A 25,592-nucleotide genomic window follows, 5' to 3' on the forward strand; every position below is an offset into this window, starting at 1 on the left:
TGGCTAGCCATGGCACTGCGATGCCAGCAACAACACTGGTAAGCCACGGTCCCTCCTGTATGCAGCCATGCACCTCCACTCGGGGTGAACAGTGGGGGCAGGTACCTTTGCAGCACAGGAGGGGTGCAGGGAGCAGACAGGTCCCTTGCATTTGCTGTCACTGTTTGCAGCACATGGTCCTGGAGATGCAAGTGCAAGAAGCCCTTTTGTATGGCAAAACATCCGGAAGTCACCTCCAGCCAAGTTCTGGTTAGAAAACCTGATTCTCTCCCTAACCTAGAGCTGTTACATTCTACAACCCCTCCCCCTCCCCCCCCCACCCCCCCCCACCCCCCCAAATCCTCCAGCCAGGGGACACTGCCTTAAATCCTGGATCATGATACATTAAGGGTTTTGTTTATACCTGCTCCAGTCCTTTGTGGTTCACTTTCCCAAGCTGATCTCCAAAACTGTCTTTTACATAAAAGGAGAGCAGGCTTTGCAGTGCCCAGGTGTGCTAAGAGAGACAGAAAGGGTACAGGGTGCTGACACGCCGTGTTTTGGACCAGAGTTGCTCCACCAGCTCCGTAGAAATAGCACTTATAATGCACAGCCTTTAACACATCTGCGAGTAGCTTGAGAACAAAAATCCAGCAGTAGATCTCTTTGTACCAGTGATGAAACTCAGTGAGACCCAGTTTCTTCTGCAATGGGGAACAGCCACACACACATTTACCGCTCACCCAGTGGCAAACTGAGAGTCTACGTTTCACTAGGTTTTGGGGAGCTGGGCTGGGATTTTCTGTGCACTGACAAGCTGGTGAATGAGGGCTGATCTCATCCCCTTCCCCTCTGCCGCAGTGAGGGAAGCATCTGCCAGGGCAGAGGCTGTGACCTATATTCTGGTGCTGATCATCACTTGTCAGCACTTCTTTTTTTTGGGCTGAAAAAGGCAGAGGATGGCCAAATTTGCACAGAGCTCCATGCATGTGCTGTGAGCATCAATCCCACGACCCAAAATGCACCGGGGAAATGAGACCTCAGCCCTTGCAGCAAAGCGTGCTTTGCTTTAAAGATCTTGACGTGTGTGATCTCCTGGAGGAGAGATCTGAGCGGCGATAGTGCTGAGAAAGGAAGGATGTTTCGGCACTGGCACAGGTGAGGGAGGAGGTGCCATTCGGTTCAGCAGGAACCCTGTGCCGAAAAGATAATTTCAAGCTGAGCTGTGGTTTACCGCAGTGTCCTCGTGACTGGCGGGGTGCTCGGTGGCCGGCACAGCAGGGAACAGGCTCACTTTCCCACAGCCAGGGTGCGAGCAGGCACACGCATGCCCAAGTGATGCTCGCCTGCGCAGCTCCACCGGATCCCCCAGCTCTCTGGAGCCGTCAGAGAGGAGGGTGAAAGCCACAAGTTGCTCAATGCAACAGGCTTTTCCTTGCTGGGTTTCCATTTATTTTCTTCCATGTGAGGAACATTTCTCAGCCCTTTCTGAAATGAAATCCGGACCCACCTTGGGCTGGATTCAGAGTTCTGTCCTGCAATGGCTGCATCCCAAGCTGCCCTCATGGGGGTCATGCTTGGCAAGGACCCATTTGCTGTCCTGTGGCTGCACTGGGAAACACACCAGCAGTATCACCACCGCCTGGCCTGGAAGGTGCAACCTAAATATCAGAGTTAAGCAAAATCCTGACGTGGCTCATACTGAGGCCACGTGGTGAGACAGGCGGAGTGGCAGCAGGCGGCTCTGGGATTTGGGGGTTTCAGCTCTGCCTTGCAAAGCAGCTTACAAACGGCATGTCCAAGCTGGAGCGTGGATTAGAGGCAAAAACCATCTCTGTCCCCGCAGAATCTTGGCATGCCGGATCAACGCGCTCACTTGTCAGATCAGAAAGTGCCCTTGTCCCACCGAGATCTCCAGGGCTCCTGACCCCTGCATCAGCCTCCTGGTTGTGCTGCATTTTGCAGCATGGAACAGCCAAGCAAAATATCCCAAGGGCAGGAAGACCATGAGCAAATCCCGGCCTCCAGGAAAGCAGGTCTTGCTCCAGTGACTTTGGCTGAAGGGATGTTTCACAGCTCAGCGCCATGGGAACCCACCAGGTATGTTCATCTGGGAAGTGCCTCCCATCTGCAGTCACCTTTTAAAAATAAAACAACAAAAACCACAAAGAAACAACAACTAAAACAACCAACCAAAAAATCCTAAGTCAACCTCAATTTATTTTCATATGCTTGCACAAAAAATACAGCCTGGTTCATTAGAGACATGCAGTTTGTGAACCGAGGAGCTGGGCACCTATCACCTCTTCCTAGCTCTTTTTAGAAATGGGCTACGTTCCTACAGACTGCATCCATCACAGCATCTTTATATCTTCCCCAGGGGTGCACAGTGTGTTTTACAGATCTGGGAGAACTATTCTAACTAACAGCCACCTCTGTTAGGTGCAGGCACAGTCACAAGAAGACATTTACTTTTCAGCCTGGCAGAGGCAGCCCTGGACAGAGCAGCTGGGATAGAGCTGCCCCCGCAGTGAGCAAGGTGTGGGGACATATCCACTGGCCATGGCAGAGTCCTGGCCTTCAGGAGGTCTTCAGAAGGGGCTTACAGGCTTGGGCTACTGAACACATCCACAGCTTCTCCCCTGAGAACTAGTCCAGCCTAGAGCTGAATATTTTGCCCCCAGGCTCACCTCTTCCCACCACAACTCCTATGGTGGGGGCTATCTGCTCCCATCATCTACCCACTCATGGGACACCAGACAAGCAGATCTGTCCTTACTGGAACTGCAGATGTAAAGCTGGGAGCAATGGAAGCTCTTTAAGCATGCCATTAACACCACTTTTTGGGGACAGGCTTTGTGGCACTGGTGGGCTCAGCCAAGTGATGTTTGCTGGGTGGAACTTAAAGCAACTGTGAGTTAAAAGGCTTCAAGCATTTATGACCCAGTCTTTCCCTGTGATGAGGAAGACAATAAAGCTGAAATCCTTTAATTCAGCTGAAGTATTTGGGCTACTGGAAGGATACGTTTTGATAGATTGGCACGCTATTGGGAATGCTGGGAGCAATTAGCCTTTGCTGCTCATCATGATTCAAGTTCTGTCAGGATTCTGGCCTTAAAATCTCTGAATCTGTGATTTGTTTATTATTGGATATTTTGAAGTCTAATAATGACCAAAGCTGTAAGATTGCTGAAAGGATGCGGTCAGAAACATCTCCACTTATCTGTCATTTGTGGTATTTAAGTCCGCCTCTGTTACCAGAGCACTGTGAATGCATCGTTACTCCTTGAAGCATGCCTCTTTATGAGGCAGCTAGAGGAACAATGCAGCATTGGGTCAAAGATGGCTTATTTTCTGTTTTCTGCATGTCACACACTTTTCAGGATTGATCTTTATTTGGATTTTCAGTAGTTTGGCTCAATTCCATTCAAAATTGAAGGAGGGGAAGGAAGTGCAAGTTTAGTGTGGCTTAATGCAAAATCTCTGTGTATTAAGGCTTGGATGAAAGGATATTGGTGGGATGGGTCCCCACAAACCATCACCATCGTCACCACCAGCAACAGCTGGCCCCACTGTCATGGTGGCACCTTCCAGAGGAACTGTGTACCCAGTGGTAAACCCTCTTGTATGTTCCAGCACCACAGAATAAATGTTTTTCCTTTGGCAACCAGTTCCTGGAGGATGCCTAGGCCTGGATGGAAGCTGAGGAGCAAATCTGAAAAACGTGGCTTGGTTGCTTTTGTACGCCATCCTCAGTGAGCTACGGTTCATTAATTAAGGTTTTACAGCACTGCAATATCAAACTGCTTCAGCTTGGACTTTGGTTGCTTCTGAGCTCTCACTAGATCAAGGCAATACTAAATTCCTCACCTGATTAGATTTATTCCATGACCATGTGGCTCTTCTTGGCTACCTTCATCCTTGCAAGACAGGAGTTCATGTGTTCTTGTAAAAAATTTGTGCACATAAATGCTCACCACTCTTTCCTGTTTCTGAGCAACATGCAGTGATGGAAACCTAAGGGTTTGGAGCTGATTGATGCCTACACAATAATAAAATGTAGTTTTAAACTTGGGTTCTGCAAGGAAAGAAGAAATAAATCAATGAAACCAGCTGGTGTCATGAAATATCCTTCAAAGATATTTTTAAAATTAACTTAAACCTTAAACTTTGGTGTCACTTAAAATACTCTATTAGAAATGGTCAAATGCAGCAGTAAAGTACTGTGTTCAGCTGCCAAGAATGCAGGATGTTAGATTTTTGTGAAATGTGGGGATTTAAGAAAGAGAGGCTTAACTGTACTTCTTTAGTGGATGCAGGGTTAAAATTTTGCCTGCTGTAAATAATATTTTGACAATTTTAGTGCTGGAGTACAAAGAGGTGCTGAACTTGTGACGCATGACTGATGAGGAAGGGCAAGTTAAAATCAAATTTAGAATAAATGATTTGTTAATTTCTAAGCACTTTCAAAATTAATTTCCCAGAAACACCGTTTCGCAGCTTAGAAATACTTGAAACTGTGACAGATAGTATTTTCAACACAATTACACTTGCTGTTTATTATTTTAGGATTTCAAATCAAATTCCTTGTTCATTCATTCACACGTGTATTTATGTACTTCCCTAGATCTGCCTCTGTATTTCTACACCAGTTTCACAAAAAAAAAGTAAAAAAAAAGTAAAAAAAAAAAAAAAGTATAGAGCTTCTAGAATTCACCTTGCTTTCAAACCGTTTACTTCAAGTGAGTTTTTATGGAGGCAATGATTTAACTCTAAGCCAGAAATGTCCGCAGTTTTCTTATTAACATGCTGCCATGGAATACACGTCAATTACCTCTCCTCCTCCTCCTCCTTTGCCAGAGAAAGCAGCTAACCCACCTTCCACCTTGGCAGCTCCTACCTGACTGCTCACTCACCTGGAGGGAGGAAAAAGCTGCTCCTCATGCAAGGCAGCCGTAATACACTAGTGGCTCTCCAACCTGGCAAATACTGAACTATTTAAAGTGCATCTCTTTTCTTGGCTGGCGTGCTTTACTCTGTTAAACTCGTGTTACGGTCCAGATGTCAAGGTAAGTCCCAAGATGCCTTTGGTACAGCAGCCCTATTTCTATGAGAGCATTAGAAACATGGACAGTGTCTATTTCACCTTTTCTCCATCCTTTCTTCTTCCAGTACTGCTGGGCTGATGTTGCTTGGACCACAGCCAACACAGATACCATCGTTTCAGTGGCACATCATTTCCAGCAGCAGCATCAAGCTGTTGAAATAAATGAGCTCTTCCACCACCCTGCAAATGGGGCTCCAGAACACTGTAGGTTAAGAGAGCTGGGTGGCAGAGAACTACAATCCCTCACTTAAAGTTTCCCATACTTGGAGAAATAGACTTTGAGTAGATGTTAGACTTTGTGTAGGCCATCCAATTTGAGAAGCATAGCAAGGCATGCCCCATCACTGATTCATCATGGCCACACCTGTGACCACTGCTGATCTGCACTGACAGAAATGACCACGTGTCTATGACACCTCTGTGATCAATCACACGTGTTCCTTCTTGTCATGTCCAGAGCTCCAAATACTCAGAACAGCTGTGAACTTTGTAGCTCCATGGGTTTTTATGCTCCTTTAGGTTGGGCTTTTCTCCTTGACATAATTTTCATATGCTGTAAAAGCATCAGGAGATCTGACAAGGCTGCTGGAACTTAGTGGCTCTGACTGGGGATTTCAAGCAAAGCAACCACTCATAAAGCACAGATCCTAGAAAATTCAATTAAGTTCCATTCCAAGAATTATTACAATATACCAATAAATCTTCCTTTATTACTTTATTAATTTCTGCAAGATAGAGGCTAGTGGTGTTAATACTAAACTAGAACGCAATCCATCATAGTTAAATCCATCATAAATCTAGACTATGTTTAGCAGATAACTGAAATTGTTATAAATGAGACTTCACAGCCTCTGCAAGACTCATGGCAGAATCTATGCAGCCATCAAAGTTGGAACAAGTAAATCCATCGCCCCCACAAATCAGGAGAGGTTGAGTATGAAGAATCATGTGTCCTGGACAATTGGGCACAGATTTTGTAACCTGAAAAAGAAAAGCATATAGGAGATGGAAAAGAAAGTCATTTTATTTACCTAAATTCCATGCCAGAAAGAACAGTATTACAGAGAAACGAGCCTTCATATGAAGCACTCCTTCTATCCAGATCTTAGTTTCTAGCTTTAACAATCGAAGTGCTGTAGTAAAATATTTATCTCGTGGATTTAAATAATTAGAATAAAGCTTTCCTGCATATGGAAATTTTACAGCCCTGTCCCGTCTTATTCTGAATCTGTTGTAGATGAAATAAAGCCTGATCCTGGACAGAGGAAGTGTGGAGATCTCTAAGCCAAAAGCAATGATGGTTACTTCCGACTTATCAATCAATTCTACTCTTGACCAAGATCTTGACCTGCTGGCCTCATGGCCTGAACTGTTGTTAGCACACATAAAATCAATACACTGAGTAAACAGAAATTCTGGGGGATTTGACTACTATGTTTCTATAGATGTTGGCTTTATTTGCTTTCTCTCAAGTTGAACTAACCGGGGTTTTGCTGTCCTTCATCATCTGAGAATACAGCTGCAAGAAAATGTGCAACTGTTAATACAGCGAAGACATTTAATCCAAATAAACCAAGTCCTCTGCTCTCTAAACTCACAAAAAGGGCAAGCACAGGAACCAGGCACTAACAGCACCACGTTGGAAATCCGGCCAAGCATGTGGGCCAAATCTTGTGGTCCTACAAGAGCCACCACTCATGACACAGCAGCACAGAAAAGCCAGTGTATTTTTATATTATTCCAGGGAGCTCCCTTGATTTAGGATCCCTGTGATGCCATGCCGTGACTTAATGGACAGCAGGTCAGTAACAATGAACCACAGAGAAGCCAACAGAGACTCACATAATCTGCCTCTGTTCCTTTTCCCTATGTATTTACTCTCTGTTGGTTCTTCTGAGATCCGTCGGGTGGGATGGCAGGGCTGGAGAAGGAAGAGGAGCCTGCCATTTCTGAGAGAGCCTGCAATGCAATCGGCTTGACCAGATGACCTTCCCAGATGGGAAGTGAGGAATGACTGTCATGATGACCTGTATGTGCTCCATGCATACATCTTGGGACTACCCACGTGGACTCTAGCTCTCCTGTGTTGATCTCCTCTTTTATCAGAGTGGAGTAGCACAAAAGCTTTTTAGATATCACCAGAGATACAATCAACACTTTGTAAATAACATGATGACAAGTTCTGAACAAGGTTGCTTTGATAAATATTTAATGTCATTCTCAATGCATGAACCGTATTTATTTAAAAAATGATATTCCAGGCACTATACCCTTGATTAAACTTGTATTTGTGGAGTGGCTTTTCTAAAATTTAACAGACTTCACTTTACCAATATCTATTAACCTGAAGCTACATCTAACTCATGGAGAAAAGATCTCTTTTCAGTATTGTACTTTATGACAAATTTCAATGTATGTCAAACAGCAGAGTAAATGCACAAAGCACTTGTGTTTTAACCATGCTTTGCTGTGTCACATGTCATTCTCAACTGTTTCAAACCTATGTACAAAGACCGAATGTCCACATTGTACCAAGTCAGTACATCCTAGAGCAGCACTGATGTATCTCAGAAAGGAGGTAAGTAGCAGGAGCAGCACTGGTAAGCATGACACCAAAGCAGGGTCAGTCAGAGAAAAAAAAGGATGAGAAGATGACGGAGAGCTTGATGATGTAGTGATAAGGGGAGGAAGGTGGGAATTATGACAAAAGGAATGACAAAACAAGACCCATAAGGATGAAATGTTGAAATAGAAGAAAAATATCTAGAATGACAGACAGGGAATAAAGAAGCACAACAATAGAGTAGAAACAGAGATCAAACCACAGAGATCATATAGCATGATATGGAGAATGCAATTTTCTTTCTATCACTCCTTTATTTTCTGCCTTATTTTTGGTCCAAAGATATGTTTTGGATTCCTGTGCAGTAAACCGTTACTGTGTCCCATTGTCCAAGCATTAGCTCCAGTGAACAAGATCTGGAGTCCAAGATATCTTGTTGAGCCTAGGGGGTTTTTCCATTGACTCACATGCAGATTACCATTGGCAAGAAAAAGACCCATAGCCTGAGAGCTGCCATGGAGATCAGTGCAGTACCAAAAATGATTCTCACTAAAAAAGCATTAGTTTTAGCCTGCACACATATGCATATGTAGAGAGGAAACGTGAGACGTAATGCACAGGTGTACGTTGCCAACAGCAGACACTGTGAGTCTAGCCAAGTCTAACCAAAAATTCCCAGACAGTCATAAATGCAGGGGAACAAGAAGCCAGCAGAATGGATCCACTCTCCCAGCAGCAGAAGGGTCACAAACATGGACAAGGAAGACATGCAGCATTACAGGAACTGAAAGTAGCAGGGGGCTGAATTCTAGCCACTGCCATGCTTCTAGTTGCCTTTTCCAAGAACACATCATCTGCCAAACACCCACATTTATGTTACTGGCTGTACTGTGTGTTACCAGAGTGTTAGCATCTTCTTTAAAGGATGAAAGTACCTGAAATGAATTTGTAGCCAGTTGTGATCCATTCATTCATCTATTACTCAAGTTGATGGAGGAGTCTAGCTGTGTACTGTCAATCTGTCAAGAGATCTTCTTTCTCTAACTTTACATCAGCAGCTAATTTATGCCTACAATTTTCTAATAGATCGAGGGCACAGAGCACAAACAATGAAGAAAGGTTTAGCAGAAAAAGGCTTCTGGAGTGTTCTTCCATCTTTAATACCCAATGCTTTTTCAATGCTGGCTGTACTAAACAGTTTCTGATTTGTCATATTGATCAAAGGATCGATACTTTGACATCTCAGACTGCATCTCTTTGCCTGTGTGGCAAGACTATGCTCAATATAGTAATGTTATACAATAATAGTAATATAGGAGTAATCATAGATAGAGTGACTGGGAAGAGGAATGATTCTGTCCCTTCTTCGAGTTCCTCTAAAGGTGCTGTCCAAAATGAATTCCAAATTACCTTCAGCTAAATGGCCCAGCCTGTTCCATCTCCAACCTTGGAAGACTTCAAGGCTCAGCTGGACAAAGCCACGGTGGAGCTTGATCCAGTGTTGACAACAGTTCTGCTTTGAGCAAAAGGTTGGACTAGAGACCTGAAGAGATCCTTTTGGAGGTCTTCTCTAAAGAGGTCCAATTTCTGTGATTCAGTGTTCTGCCAACCTCACTTATACATATAAAGTGACTCTGTCAAAGGAACATGGTGGCTGGAAAGCTGCTGGCTCTGAATGCTAATAGTGTCTTATTGCAATTAAAGCAGGGGATACAGAATTGCAGCTGTGCTGCTAAGTAGTGTCAGTAGATGTTTGGAAGTCCTAATCCCTCATCTGCCATGGATAATTGTAGTGTCTGTGCTTTAATCCCAGGATTGTGTTTGGTGATGTGAAGGATGCTACAGATGGATTTAATTAACAAGCAGGATAAATCCAGTCTGAAAGAGTCAGGGGAAAGATGCACTCATCAGTTCCCTTTGCTTCCGTGGAAACATCTTATTATAATTGAAAGTACAGATAGCTTTAAGAGAAAAAGGGAGCTCTGTCTCAGATATTTAATTTAGGCAGGGATTATTTTATAGGGTCCCCACCTGGCGATAGAGATCTCTTGTTGAGATAACTGATCTGACCTATGCTAACTTATTTGCAACTTAAGATATGTCCACATTCATCCACTGAGTTAAAGATTGGTGATAATTCTTCCTGTGACACAGACATAAAACACAAGCAGATGCTGAAATAGGTGATTTTGATTAGTAGCAGCATAGTATAGTAGGCAACAATGGCAGAAGAAAGTGGGAAGAACTGTAAGTTGTACAGTGTTTTGGTCTTTGAGAAAATAACAGATAATTGTCCAGTAATATGATGTCTGAATCTAATTTTTAAATAGGGGAACCAGGATGCATACGTAGTGATTTAGAAAGATGATAAATTTGAAGCAATTGTGGAAAATAAGAGTTCATTCCTGTTCCAACTACCTCTAAAAGATGAAGCAATAGGTATAAATTTATAATAAATGTTCTCTGACCATAAGGAAAGAAATTAATTTGCTATGATTCAGGAAGCATAGGTCTTTGATGAAATATCATTTTAATATGAGGAATCTAAAACATGAAATTATACATTAAGATCATCTTTATACGTCAACTGATAACAAATACTATGTACTGAGAAGTGATTTGCAAACTACCAATACCTAACTCACAGAAAAATAAACTTTGTGCTAACGAGACCAGGTTCTTAGATTGGACGGAGATCAAGGGCTATGAGCAGACTTCACAGCAGTCATCTAGAGTAACTTTTCCAGACTTCATAAAATGAAAAATTTTTAGGGAACTGCTTTATGTAAATATTTTGCATCAACTTCCACATTCAATTTCACCAGTGTAATTTAACTTAAGAGGCTTTGGGTAAACATGTAGATATACTCCAATACTTGAGGAAATTGCCAACAATTTCCTTGGATTTTTAAGAGAAGTCTGTAAAATATAAACATTTTGCTATTATTACCCTTAGGTAGTTTACTTTAGAATACTTATTGTATAGCATACTGTTAAATTGAACTGGGCCAAATAAAATAATAACAAATTTGGAGTATGTCCAAACACAAGAACTTCTGCTACTCTGTGGTAGGGTGGGAATTTTGCTAATAATATCACATATTTTCGGATGCAGAAGAGACAGACTTAGTCATATTTTTAAATACCAACAAAAATCCCAGTGAAGCATGTGGGATTTACTTCCTTCCTGTGCACTGCTCCCATTCCTATTTATCAGGAGTGTTGCATAACTTACCACTAAGCCAGGTCCACTATGTGAAAAGATTACTAGAAATGGTCTGGCTGTACCTGGCCAGCCTTGAATGCTGCTCAAGGCTACGTGGAGGAATGCAATAAGGATATCGAATGACTATATCCTTTCTTCTTGCTCCCTGAGGATGAAAACCACCGGACTGTAGGATCTCCTGTTTCTTGTGATGCCCTCTAAGTCTGTACTACGGCATTACCCAGGTGGCACCCTCCCAGCTGCTTGTTCGCCCATGGGTTACCTGTGAGTATCTCCATTTCTGACACTTGACACTAGCTGGTTTGGGCAGGGATGGCACAATGCTTTCCAGGTGGCTGAGAATTAACTGCTGTACCTCTGCAGGGTCTGAATCCAGGTGCTCACTCCCAAATGTCACAGTTGTGTGAACTACAACTGAAGGTCCAATTTCAGGAGACTCTGGAATAAAGAAGAGAGATACTTTTGAAAGATTACTCATTAATATTTGCCTTCCCTTGGTACTGCCCATTGTGCCTCTAGCCTAGAAGTCACTAAGAATCTGCAGCACCACCCTGTTCTTCCAGCTGCAAAAACACAAGGAATAACACCACAAGTTGTTCACGAGAAGTACGACGAAGAAATCCAGGCTTTTTGAAGAATTTGCAGTGGTTTTCTCATTGCAGTAATCCTGTATGTTCCTAGAGGAACCCCAAGGTACTCCCACACCCCACAGCTAGCAGCTGGACGAAGCAGTGTATGAAGTGAATACACTGGAAGCAAACTCTTCCTTTCCCCCATAGGTCTGACATTGGCACAAAGGCTTAAAAGACATCAGGGTGGCAAGGAAGAGACAGTGACAACAGGACAGAGAGTCAGCATGACTGTATGCCCTTGCAAATACCATGAAGTGGCTGCCAAGAACTCGGGAGATCCAGCTGGCAAGCTGGCCGAATCCTGGCCTGGCTTCAAACCAGTCTGGCAAACAAAGTGCCACCGGACTCCTGCTGTAAACTGGGCTTGAAGCTCAGCAACAAATTAAGGCACTGGATGATGTTTTGTTTTGTTTTGTTTTGAGATGAAAATGAAACTCGCAAATGACAATTTGAAATTTTATCTCAGAATTTTGATTTTTTAAACATTTCCTTTAAAAGGGTGCAAATGGGCAGGAGAAGGTGCGCCATGCTCTGAGTGCTGCCATGTCGCTGCCCACTTTCCTGCTCTACTCCCTACCAGCCAGCAGCAGCCGCACAACTCAATTTTCACCAGGAGACTTCCAACCTGCCTGCAATTAAGCTTTGTGATGGAGCCAATGCATAAACAACTGAAAGCCTGTTGGTACAGTCCCACCACTTGTGCATGACCCATTCCCCTGTGTGCTCTGCTCTTGCCCCATGCCTTGCTCCTCTTGGGTCTGCTGCAGGTCATGGGAGCAATCAGGGCCAGCAGGTGAGGACAACAATGCTGCAGGAGACCAAGGCATTACGTGGGGCAAATGCCAGCATCATCTCTTTTGCCACTCAGCACAATCAAGTCGCACAGAAAGTATCTTGTAAACAGCAGTTAGATAGATCTGCAGTTACCAGGACACAGAGGAAGCAACCTTTCATGAACAACAATGAAGAAATTATCTTAGACACCTTTAATGGGACACTCTCTACAAGACAGATATACTAGAGTCGCGCACATGGAATCATCAGGAGATGAAAATGATCCTTAAGGCAAAGGACAAAAAAAAAGAAGTGTTTGTTGCGTTATTGTGAAAAACATCTGCTCACTCCATAATTGGCTGCATATTGGCCATGCAACACAATTTACATAGCTGAAAGGCTACAATAAAGCTAATACTTCACTTTCAGGGATGGGGAGAGGGGAAACAGAAGCCAGGGCAGGTTGGCTTGATAAAACAGTGCTTCCTCTTGGCCTGCCCACATGAACCCAATTTTAGTTTTGTTGCTCTAGCAACTTCCAGGACATCAGCATGTGGTCTACAAGCAAGCATGTCTACATGCAAGTTTTGGGGAGCATTAAAGCTTCAACACAACTTCTCTCCTCGGGCAAATACGTGCAAGTGAGCAAAAGTCAAAGAAAGTAATTTCTCCCTTAATAATACACCTAGCTGCAGCACAGGGGGAAGAAGCAAAGGCAGTTCAAGTGCTATTGCTAATTCCAGCAGACCTGGAGATAGCTGGGATTAGCAATAGCTTCGTTATCGCTGGGGTAGGTAGTTTATGGGTTCTCTGTAGCAAGCTACTTCTGTCCACACCAGAGTGTTGGCTTGTCACCTTGCAGACTTGCTCATTCATGCTACAGTCCCTGTATCTTCCCTTTTTCATGGATGTCCTTTATAAGATCCAGACAGATACCTCCTGCACCGTGAGCAGAGTGGGAACATGATGTCAGTCATGGCCATGACTGCATGTGGCTTCCTCTAGTCGAAACTCCTTGATATTTAAAAACATGTCAATCATCTATCTTTCCACCAATAAAATCGAATAAAAATAACACAAGGGCATGAGGACAGCCAATAAGAGAATTTCCCTATAATATGGGATTTTAAGGCTCGGTGATTTCCCTGTGCCAAGGCACTATGAAGGCCCAGCAGATCCTTGTGTTAGTCCTTCCTGCTGGGACTGTTCCACTTTGAATGAGCCAGATGCATTTGGAGGAGCAAGGGCATGACCTGGATTCTGCTGTATTTCAGCTGAGGGACTGAATTCACAAAGCTGGTAGTTAAATTAAGTGATTCCCTCTCACCCCATTAACCAGAAACACCCTCCTTTGGAAAGCAGAAAGCCTTTTCCAGCTAAACCTTTGTTTGAACTACCACATATTCTTAGAAAATATATTTGTTTCAGCAAATGAGCATTTTCTGACCAAAGAATCCACATGGGAAGAGGCAGTTGAACACTTTCCAACCAGTTCTGGCCATTGCATATCAGGCTTGATCAAAATCTTTATGTTTAATTTGTCAGTGAGGATATACAGGCCTCCTCCTTCAAGAAGACAGCATATTCCAGCTTTTAAAAGCAACATAAATTTCCTTCTCTGGAAAACTTTGGGCCGATCATTTCAGATTACACTACTGAGGCACAGCAGGACCAAGTCCCAGCACCACAGCATGAATGAAAGTGATGGCTTTCGCTTCAACTGGAAGGATCCCTTCATTGAGTCTCTTTCTTGGGTGGGCCAGCTCAGCCAACGCTTACTCTTGAGAACTGGGAAAATGTGGAAAAATGGGTAGGGAGCTGTTTCCTGGTTGTGGTCAGGAACGCACTGTGAGGCCACATCTGAAAGCACCAAGCCATGGTGCTGCCTTTTCTTAACATTCTCTTTTTCCAAGTGAGGCACTTGTAAGAGCAGATCACTTCCTCAATTCGGCTTACAGGCTCTACTTTCAGCAAGTACCACATCTCTTTTCCTGGGTGGTTTCCTGAAGCGTCCAGAGACTTTTAGTTTGTTTCCTATTTTAATAGAAAAAATAACTTAAATAAGTCTTAGCCATCGGGGGTGAAAAGGCCCATGATCTCCACATGAAATGGATCTGGGATGAGGCAGAGCAGATCTGGGGACTAAGACTGTATAGTGAAACAAGGTCTACCCTTGCCTAGAAGCAGAGACTCAACCGAAGAAAGCATCTTCTTCCCCAAGCTCTGATGAACTGATTGCCTGAGTCTAACATCCAGCCTTAGGCTCGTCTTCCAGAGATTCCTCCTGCCGCCCCCAAGCCTCGTTTCGTAGGCTAGAACAGGACATACTTCTGTTCACATCAGGTTTTCCAAATGTCTGGAAAATCCACGGGAATGCTACTCAGTCTGTCCTTCTCATTTTCAGATGGAGAACAGGTATTCTAAATCTGACATTTCTACGCAGAGACTGTCAGGGACAGAAGACCAAGTGGGGAAGCCTATGGGGTACCTTGGGATTTATTAGAGTGCACATGGTATTTGGCAAATTCTTCCACGCAAACTTGGTAAAAAGGCTCATTAAAAGATGTCTAAGCATTTTAATAACATAAATATTCATTGCTTGCTGTGACTTGTTGTAGCCAATGATTCTTGGACAGGGCCTGCTTCTTCCAAATCTCTCATCTCTTCCATAGCATGTACAAAACAAGTTTCAGGAGAACAGGCAGTTCGCTGAGTTTTTAATTCCTCCTTCAAGCTACTCATAGCTTGGAGAGCTTCCAGAGGCCACTGAGTCACAGCCTTCCAGTATTGAAATACGCAGACTGCAGGGATCAAGTTTAGCCTCAAGCCCTTTTCTTTTCTTTCTTTCCTTTTTTTCTTTTTTTTTTCCTACAAAAATGCTGGCCAACAGAAAAGTTTAAAATAGATTTTTCCCTGAAAGCAATGGGGGTATCTCAGCGTTGATACCTTAGAGCTCTCACATCAGGTATGAATGACTGTTCATCTGTCGCAGGAGTAAAACTGGCACTTTCCTCCCAGTGTGTTTAGATCAGGCTGCAACAGCTAGCTAAAAAACCAAGGTTTCTGGCAGGACTTTTCCATGAGATTTTAATTTTCTTTATTTGTGGCAAGATGCGAGCAGTCTATGGCCATGCTAGCAGATGATGAAGTAGCATGCGAGATGTAGCAAGCCAGAGAACTCTCAGCAAAGTGAGGGGTAATGATCTGAAGGCAAATGGAAGCAGCATAAAAGCTTTCATCTGCTCCCAGTTCTCCCCCCTCTCATCCCAGCTGCACGGCAATTAATCCGATCAGTTGATGTGGTGGAAGGCATAAGACACTGGGTAGATCAGAGCGAGTGTGAGACAACGGAGTTGGCTGGAGCTTATGCCTACTTAACTAGCAAGCAGCCGCTCAGCCAGTGTTGGCAGAGTCCTCGCCATCCGGAGTTGCTGAGGGATCCCACCAAAAACTCAGCTGCAGCAAGCTTGTGCCTGGTGCTCCTTCGTCTGCTGCACGGTCAGCCCAACGGGGTGTGCGCCTGCCCCAGCCACTCTGGCCTGCCTCCACTCGCTCACAGCAGGAGGAAAGGGACTTTATTTGCACAGACCCCCCTGAGGTCGCAGTCAGGGAGGGAAGTGCTGGCAACATCTCGTGCAGCTGCAGCGACTTGTGCCCCAAGTTCAGACTCTCCTCTTCCCTATGGCATGTGGAAGATGGAGCGCAAATACTGCAGGTTTTCTTTGTTTTGGTGTTGGTTTTCTTCTTTTCCGCGTGAATTTCTTTTGCTCTGCTGCATCACACAGGACCAACACCAAGAGATGAAAAGTGAAGAACATAAGGATAAACACTTTCATGCTTCCATGTAAACAGAAAAGCACTGTGTGATCTTTGGCATATTGCCCTATCCAGCCAGCGTCCTGTCTGTGACAGTGAAATTGTCACAGAAATGACTACGTCCCTGCCTGGCCCCGCAGCAATGCTGGGGCTGTGTGGAACTTGCAGATTCTGAAGCTGCTGGCTCATGGGGATGAGGAGAGGGGCAGAGCCAGCCTCTGATGTGGGATCCAGATTTAACAAAACCTTCCTCCTTGGGATATCCTGGCCACCACGTTTTGGCTGCCATCACAGCCTACCTGCAGTCATTCTGAGCAGCCTGCAGGGCTGAACAGAGTAGTAGGAATGAAGAACAGTTCTCTTTTTTTTGTCTCAAAGTCAAAATATGAAGCTCCACCAGTCCCCCAGAAGTCAAAGACATTAGGGGAGACACTGAAGCATTTGTGACCAAAATACAGCTGCACTATCAGCCTGACTAGCAGTATTTTCTCCTCTTAGCAAGTCTGAAACCATATCCATGGAAAAGGAGAAGGGATGAATTGAAAAGAAAAGAAAGGAGACGAAAAAATAAGTGAGGAATTGAAAAGTGAGGATCTATCTGCATCTTCCACATCCTAAAGGGAAGGTTACAGAGAAGACAGAGACAGACTTTCTTTAGAAGTCCAAAGCAAAAGGACATGAGCCAATGGGCACAACTGCAACAAGAGAAAATCCCAACAGGACATGAGGAAGCAGCACTTCCCCGTTGAATGGGACTTCCCTGGCCTCAGGCAGCATGGGGTCTCCATCCTGAGGGACAGCCCTGACTCACCTCAACATGGCCCTAAGCAACCAGGGGAGTAGAAGACTGCTGAGCCTGGTGGGATTGTGAAATCTCTGAAACCAGATGAGGAAGGGCACCAACATGTAGCAGTGTGAAGTACAAACTGCCACAGGTAGAGGACGTATCAGCTATCTGGAAGGGGTGTCAAGGACAGGAAGCGTGAAAGAAATTAAAGCTCATCATCCACTGCATTTCAGCCAGTTGTAACAGTGAATTAAGCACTAGCAGTCTGTCCGTTTTGAACTCTCTGAGGGAAGCTGGTGTTCCTCCACAACCTGGAGATGAGGGGACGGGTATTTGTTTGGCTAGCAAGCAGGAGAGGAAGGCCATCAGCTTCTTGATATTTTTGGACTGTCTCCACACTCTTCATCAATTCCCAGCTGGAGAAAACAACGGCTATGGAAAGAAAAAGAAGAACCGACTGCTGACAGAGAGAATTTATGCAGTATTAAGCCTGCTAGGAGTATAATCATCCAGAAAAACATTGGGGCTAATAAAAGATGCTCTGGAGAAGAGGACAGAAAACAGAGCCCAGTGCCATTCCCCCAGCACAGTGCTTGTGGCTTGTGGGTCAAGAACATCTGGGGTTAGAAAGGTGGCTTCTAGATTTGAATAACACAGTTAATGCAGAACGATAAGATGGAAGAGCACAGTATCCTGGGTGAAGCTGCTCAGCAAAGCTGCTCAGGCTAGAAGCATAGCTGTCACTATTATGATAGGATAAAAGACTTGTGGGCCAAGCCCCTGCACTCACTCTGTACTGCAGGATTGTGACAATACGAATAGCCTGTGGTGCCAAGTCCTCCCACCTAGACCTTGTTCTGCCCTGGGAAACATTCACGTGATATTAAGGGCATCAAGTCAGCTCCTGCAGTGGCCATATCCTCCTTACCATCAGTGTCAGGGAAGGAAGGGGTTTAAGATTAAAAGGGACACAGATTAAAAGATTGCTGAGAAAAACAAAACAAAACAAAACAAAAAACAAAACAAAACATAAACATCCCAATAAAACAAAGCCACACAACTTCTCAGAGAAAACCCAGTGTGGATTATGTTGTCCACCAAAATCTTCTCCCTTGCAAAATACAAAAGCTACTTCTGTGCTGTGTACTTAGTGAATCCATGCCTAAGTCAGGGCTCAGAGTCCCTAAATTCAAAAGACATTTTAGAGATATAGTGCAATTAGCTGTGATCCCTTGGATCAACAGAGGCCTGAAGCTGAATGTTTCTTTAGCTTAGAGAACATTCTCACAGCCTGAAAGTTGTAGGATCCACTTGGCAAATGGTCAGCACAGCTATGTACATTGTTCTGGGAGTGTGATGGGTCAATAAGCAACCACCGTAGGGGAGGATTCAGTGGGTAACACAGATTTCAAGGCTTCAGGAAGAGGGCAGAGCACAGTGCTCCTGGGACTATTTTAATGGTAGGAGGTAACTTGAGAAGCATCTGTCTGCCCTTGAGACCAGCAGTGGAGACTTGGCACAGACGGAGAGCAGCAGATACCACTTCTCTTGCCATCTCCTAAGAAAGCAGGAGCCAACTGCATTTGTCCAAACAACAAAATTCCAGGAGTGAAAATCATGTCTGCAGGCCATCAGGGAGCATGTCTCACAGCTACTGAGCTAAAAGACTTTGAAGCAAGAAACTCTGAACCATAATGGACGCAGCCGCTCTCAGTATCCAGCAAGGTGCCAAGGACGGGGCGCTCCGAGAGGCTGACCAGCCTCATGCCTAGAAGTGGTTGGGCTAGCCTGGGACCAAAGCACACTTGAGAGCGTGAGGCAGCATGTGCTGCAGTTGGTTGGACTTGCATCCCAGTTAATGTATCGGTATGTTCAGTAAATAATCACCAGAACACTGTCTGCCTCAGAACCACAGGATTTAGGTAGGGAGGGACCTCTGGAGGTCTCTAGCCCAACCTCTTGCTGAAAACATGGCCAGCTTCAAAGTCATACTGTATTGCTACAGTTCCAGGGCTCAGCTGAATGGCTGGGAACTCTTCCAGCACTGGCATGAACAGCACATTGCTCCTTCCTAGGGGATCTACACATGTCGGTTTACAACCTAGTCTGCAGAAGAGATCTGTGTATGGATGCGATAGGCACACGTCTTCCACAGGAATGCTTTCTTCCTTCCTAGAGGAACAGTGTCAAGTATTTTTCTCATGTTCCTGCCCAGTGACGCAAAACCTAGTCAGAACAGATATCAATAAAAAACAAAACTTGTTTGCTTCCTGCCCCTAAGGAATTTTTAATTTGCCTGGGGGGATGTGCTTTGCTATCCAAAATCCATTCTGATTCTATATAACATGAGGGGAAGGGAAAGGGTTTTATCACTGCCCTGTCAAACAAACCCTAAAAGCTAGGCTGTGAAAAAGTGCATGGAAATATTGTTGGTCAGTGCAGAGAGCAGCAGACAAGCTGGGCTCCTCCAGACAGGCCGGAGTGGTATCCCTGCTCCCTGGGAGGGACCAGCAGGATGAGTTTCTCTGACGGAAGAGAAGTCTACACGCAAGCCTCATAAAACTAGAACCAAAATGAAAGAAGAATAGTGAATAATTTCAGCACACCTAGAAAATAAGCAAGAGAGATGGAGATTTCCTTTCAAAATGCCACACTGTTGTTTTGCAAAAGAGAGAGATTCCTGAGTTATCCTTAGCACTTTTCATGGTTTGTATGGCCACTTATTCTCCATGGAGTAGAATCTGCTGTAATTTGCAAGGCACAGTTTGGAAGACTTCCTGTAAAGAACAGCATATATTATATTCAGAAATTCAGCATTTCATTAGACTTACAGATCGTTTCTGATTAGTTTTCTAAAAACAAGCAGGGTAGGCAGGGGATTACAAAGCAATTGGCCATGTAATGAGGGTAAAAACCTAAATAACTCTTTAACTCTACCAAACTCATATTTTGGTACTGAGAAGATAAAGGAATCTTTATTTTAAATTTAAAAAGGATACTCAGGAATTACACTGATCCTGAAAACCTATAAAATAAATCTTCTCTCTAAATTATATGACCTCACAATCCTTATGCAAAAGAAGTAAAGGAACTGCTTCCATTTTTCTGTGTCATCTATCTTTAGTCCTTCAAATGTAAAGAGATGCAAAGACTGCAGTATTACAGAAATGAGGCTTGAAATAATTTATACTGAAGAATTCCCACCGTCCCCCCGACCAGTTATAAATATTGATGGAGTGTTTAAAGCAGCCAATCACACATATTTAATATTCATACATACTGCACAGGGAATTCAACATACACTTCTTGTAGGCTCTTCCTTACGCAACTTTTGAGCACATTACATCTGTGGATGGAGACACAGTTTTACGATCAGCTGCTGAGATCCTCAGCTGATACAAAAAGCCTTCCTTCTCAGAGGCCTGGTAATGGCTTATAATGCTCCAAATTACACTGGTAATGGCAGCATCAGAGAAACAGCTTTGTTACTGATTCCTCTGCATAAACTGGGAAGAAAACAGATGTCACCCACAGCTATCAGTAAGGAACTAGTCAGGGTCATGACAAAGCCAACTGATGGCAGCACTCAAACTGCAGCCACCTCTGAAAGACAGGCGCAGCCATCCTGCAAAGCCAGCCCTGGGCTCTCTGTGCTGCAGGGAAGAAAGGCAGGGGAAAGGGCTTGTATTTCTGGAGAATTACAGACCTGCTACTCTGCCCAGCCATTTGAAACTCACCACCTCTGGTAACAAACTGATCTTGCTGAGGATGTGCCACACTACCCTGTATGCTGAGGATGTACTCCTGATAAGCACTGCAGTCACATCTGATGTGCAGCAAAGCTAATTTTCATCTTAAGACTGAAGCAATGGAGGGAGGGATGCAGGCAGGCACATAAGAAATACACACCACTGAATATACAGGGACATTCATGCATTAAGGTGCTGGCTCTTTAGGAAGGATCACTGTCCCAAAAAAGCTCAGCTGCTTCACCCAGGACACTGAACTCCAATGTAAATCTTAGTCTGAGCATTTCTGATTTCTCTTGCTAACACTGACACTTTCATTGTTACCATCATCTTCCTCAGATGAATCAAGGTTGAAGAATGGAGGAATGGGGTAATGACGAGTGAGTGGAACATTGTGCTAAAAGATCAGCAATGGCACTGAAAAAACAGTGAGTGAAAAAAGTTGTTGCTGTTCCTCTTATTGAAATGTTCTGGAGGTCAGTCAGAACCATGGAAAGAAAAAAAAAAGATGCAAAATACTTGTGTATGTGCTAAAACAGACCTTAAGGAACTTTACATTCAAGTTGTCTGGCTGAAGCACTCCATACGAATAAGTAAATTTCATGTTCAGTACCCCTTGCCCAAGTTGTCTAATAGTGTTTGAGTGCCTGAGTCTGTGTATTTCCATTAAGAGCAGAGCCGTGCATATGTTTGAAGAAAAGTGAATCATTTGGTGACCGCTCTTGCTTCTTCTCTTGATTGCTGCATTTCTGTATCTCAGCATATCCTTACTGAGCATGATACAGGCATGCTTTCCAATCCTCCTGTGCTCAGCTGGAATGCTCACAGCCACAAATACTGCTCCAGCTAACATGCACTGCTCTCTCACCCTAGTACTACTTTTCCTGGAACAAAGTTCAGATCTGCAAAAAGCAAGTTCACTAAGAAAGACAGTACAGGCAAGGCGTCTGGTTGACTGTTTATATATCACAAGGAGGAGGGCCTTACGGGAGAGAAATCATCTTCAGTTGCTGGCCCCAGTTTGTTCCAATTTGCTCTTCTTGGAAAAATTCACTTGTATAAACAGATCTCTCCCATGATACGAGGGAAATCTCAGTGAGAAAGGTATGTGTCAACACTGATGTTCTAGTAGTTTCTAGGTAGTTGCTAGTGATATGTCCCAAATACTCTGGTTTAATTTCCTTTGGAACCATCAAAGATACTGCAGATAGCTATTTGATAATTTAATTACAATTACATATTCATTGCTCTCAGTGCTGGTGCTTTGAACCCACAGAATTGATCAGGTGAGGAAAGGATGGGTGATTTTCTCCCTTGGGCTGTGTCCTCCTCTTCTGAATCAGGTAGCTGGGATGGACAATACCGGTAAGTGTTATTAACCATCAGGTACTTCCCATTAAACACAACAGTGGAGATATTATCTTAGATGTAAGAAAATCTCCAGCTGCACATTGTCAGTAACACGGAGACAATGCCAGAGAAAAAATCACTTTGCATCTGGCTTTTCTTACTCTCTTTTTTATGTGTTCACTATTGGCCCTTGCAGGAAGAAGCATATCAGAATGGATGCATCTTTGTTTTGGCCACTTCAGACATTTCTTCATTTTCCGTCTTTTCAGACCAATAGGCTAAATTCTTTGTCGAAACAATAAAAGCAGGCTTTCACAGCGGTGAGTTTATTCATCTCTGCAACAACTTTGCTCCCAGCATAAACTGCTGTTTCTGGAGGCACTTCAGGAGCTACTGGCACCCACCTGCAAAGAGGGGCACATCTGGAAGAGCTGATTTGAACCACACTATCACCACAACGCGGAGGAGCACAAGGTCCTGTGTCTGTCAAAAGACAGCCCCATGCAACAAACCATTCTGAAAAGATTCTTCTACAAGTTATGGTGGATCCACCATTGTATTTAAGCCACCAATGATGGCGAATCACATCATGAGAAGCACAGCCAGCAGATCTCAATTATTTATCAACCCTCTCTACTTGGCACCCACAGAGATGTACCTGCAGTGCTGTGTCCAAATATTCCCTATCCCCTGCAGTGGATGAGGATGTGGAGCACTGAAAAAAAAACAAAACGTGAAGAGCTCCCAAGGGCTGGAGCATGCAGCCTAGAAGGAGAGATGATGAAGGGAGCTGGGCTTGTTGGACCTGGTTGGGGGAGGCTGCGGGAGCAAGGGATCTAAGAGCAGCTGCATTGGGTTTACGTGGGGAGGGTTTGGTAGCAGGAGGGCTGCAGGGGTGGCCTTTGTGAGAACAGACAAGGAGATCTCCATGTTAGAGAAGAACCAGCTCCACCCATCTTCAAAATGGACCCATCACTGGCCAGAGCTGTGCCACTGAGCGACGTTGGTTGTGCCTCTGGGAGAGCAGATTAAAGGCTTAAAAACATTGTGCAATAGCACAATGCTGGGAGGGACGAGTGAGAAAATGTGAGAGAAACAGCCCTGCAGACACCAAGGTCAGTGCAAAAAGATGGCAGGAGATGCTCCAAGCACGAGAGCAGCAGTTCCCCTGTGGCCTGTGGAGAGGCCCCTGGTGGAGCAGGCTGTCCCCCTGCAGCCCACGGGTCCCATGGCAGAGCAGATCTCCACGCTGCAGCCTGTGAGGGAGCCCACAGTGGAGCAGGTTCGTGGCCAGAGCTGCATCCCATGGGGGACCTATGCTGGAGCAGTCCTGTGCTGAAGGGTTGCACCCTGTGGTACAGGCCCGTACTGGAACAGTTCAGGAAGGACTGCATCCAGTGGAGGGACCCTACAGTGGAGCATGAAGTTTAACAAAGGAAAATGTGAAGCCCTGCAACTGAAAGGGGGCTGGCCCATGCAACACTATATGCTGAGACTAAGGGAACAGAAAGCAGCTCTGCAGACAAGGACTTGTTGTCCACATGGTTCAGAAGTCATCAGCGTGCCTCTGCAGTAGTAGTACTGCAGCCTCACTACATCTCCATCCCTGAAGCTATTCAAAGGCCAGGGCCTTGAGCAACATAATCTAACCTTGCAGTTGGATCTAACTTCAAACCTTGAGGGGAGGTAGGACCAGACAATCTCCAGTGGACCCTTCCAACGTGAATCACTGCAATTCTGACTGGCAGGGGCAATCGACACAAGCTGCAATATCCACAGGCTGGCCCTTGGGAAGTTTAGACTGCAGATGAAGAAACACCTCTTTCCCCAGTGGAGGTGCAGCCCTGGGAAAGGTGCCCAGAGATGTGGGGTATCTGCATACTGCTTTTTAAAAAAAAAACTCAGCTAGACGAGGTGCAGCTGCTCTGACGTTGTGTTGGCATGGTCCTGCTCTGAGTGGGAGAAGAGATTGCTCTCATCATGTGTACCCAACGCCTGAAACAGTGCGCATGTTTGGATATAAGGGTGACAGGCAAGGTTTGCAGTGCCCTGCCAACAGGTACTAACACCACTGGTGTTTATGAACTACAGTGAATCCTGACTGAACAAGGAAGACTAGAAACAGAAGTTTCCTAGGTCTTACTTGAAACATGCTTTAGCAGAGTGAATTTCATAATGTGTAAAAACTATCCCTTGTATTAAGCAGCATAAGATTATGGAAATCTTTCCTTAGTCTGTGGCAGTGCATCACAGTACTTCTTAGGTCACTCCAAAGGTGGAGAGATTTTCACCCCCACTTCACTGATGTGGCTAAACTTGGTAACCATCACAATGTGAGCAAGTAATAGAATTGGGAAGAATTTTAAGTTCCTACCTTACTTGATTAAACTCAAATGCTAGCAGATATTCCTGAGATATTCTATGCCAACACACTTACCAGACTGTTTAGTATATGAAATACGTTTAATAAATAAAACATATAGCTATTTCACTGCCATCTTCCAGAAACAGATGAGAAGTGTCTGAGTTGTGGGATGTTCTCCAAGCTTTACCGAGCAGCTGTACAACATTCAACCATTTCAAGGATTTTCCGTCATTATAAAAGCAAACTAGCTAACTGTGAATTAGACCGAACAGCCTCAATTATATAACTTGTTACTACTTCCAAACATGCTTAGTGGAAAGAACAGGAGTTGTAAAGTAATGGATGACGGGAGATAAATTGGCATGTGTGTGAATCAATGTTTAAACAAAGGAACTCCAGTTCTTTCTTGGAATAGCAACATTTTGATGTTTTGAATCCCCTGACACTGGTTTCATAAATGCAGTAACGTAAACCATGTGCTGGGTGGTGATTTTCTGAGGACCTTCCCCTTTTCATTGTGTATTTTATTACAGGCCAAATGTGACATTAATTGCTATCCACTGCAGCTTGGAGTTAAATACTTGCTCTGTTCAGAATAGCAACACTCAATTAAACAGCATTTTTCATGATCTACACCCTCTATTGTCACTGTCTTTAAGGGAAATAATGGGAGCACTGACCTATATTGCGTTTCTTATTATCGATGGAGATGAAGCGTATGCAGGGATTATCGGTGATGTACTTTGCAGCCCAGGGGACATCAATACACACACCAGCTTCATAAAAAAGTCCCAGAGCGTAGCGGGAGGAGTAGCTCGTAGCTTCCAGTTGTTGCTTTTGCCTTTCATTAATTACTGTGGAAAAAACAAAACAAATCAAAAAAAACACAAATCAGACAATTCCTTTTCTCTCAGAATGTTAAATGTATGAATCCTGTGGTTAAGCTTACTCCTTCCTGAAAATGTCCAGGCTGCTAAAACAAAGAATCTAATACTAAGCCTAGTGTTTTGCAATACTTTTTCTGGGACACCTCTTCATGAAGTTTTAATGGCACATTATGTAACGTAGCCCCTTCACGTGCAACCCTCCCCTGTCTGTTGGTGGTTGGTTGGTTGGTTGGTGGAATCTCTCCACTAGTCACCTCTGATTAGAAACTTTGATGATAGGTGACTTTTTCTCAAATCTTTCCTCAAAAGGTGAATAAATATTTCTTGGTGGGAGTAAGAGGTCACAGTTTGCCCCTA

General features: G+C 44.2%; 1 protein-coding gene across 7 annotated transcripts in view; it reads right to left on the reverse strand.

Annotated features, from left to right (window-relative positions):
* The window catches only part of RNLS (renalase, FAD dependent amine oxidase), a 100,686-nt gene that overhangs the window by 14,172 nt on the left and 60,922 nt on the right, over window positions 1-25,592 (reverse strand). For 3 of the 7 annotated variants that reach the window (XM_080598502.1, XM_080598505.1, XM_080598506.1), the window contains 3 exons: window positions 25,029-25,202; window positions 11,138-11,313; window positions 5,787-6,067 (listed from right to left, as the gene is read on the reverse strand). In XM_080598502.1, coding sequence (XP_080454628.1) covers window positions 5,915-6,067; window positions 11,138-11,313; window positions 25,029-25,202 — 503 coding nt within the window. In that variant the 3' untranslated portion in view covers window positions 5,787-5,914. Of the gene's footprint in view, window positions 1-403; window positions 2,118-3,849; window positions 4,058-4,895; window positions 5,237-5,786; window positions 6,068-6,096; window positions 6,606-11,137; window positions 11,314-25,028; window positions 25,203-25,592 lie in introns of those variants that run through there. The other 4 variants (XR_013953158.1, XR_013953159.1, XM_080598503.1 and 1 more) reach the window with 4 other exon arrangements.

This window comes from Anser brachyrhynchus, assembly GCF_964034855.1.
Source record: "Anser brachyrhynchus genome assembly, chromosome: 6".
Taxonomy (NCBI): Eukaryota; Metazoa; Chordata; class Aves; order Anseriformes; family Anatidae; genus Anser; species Anser brachyrhynchus.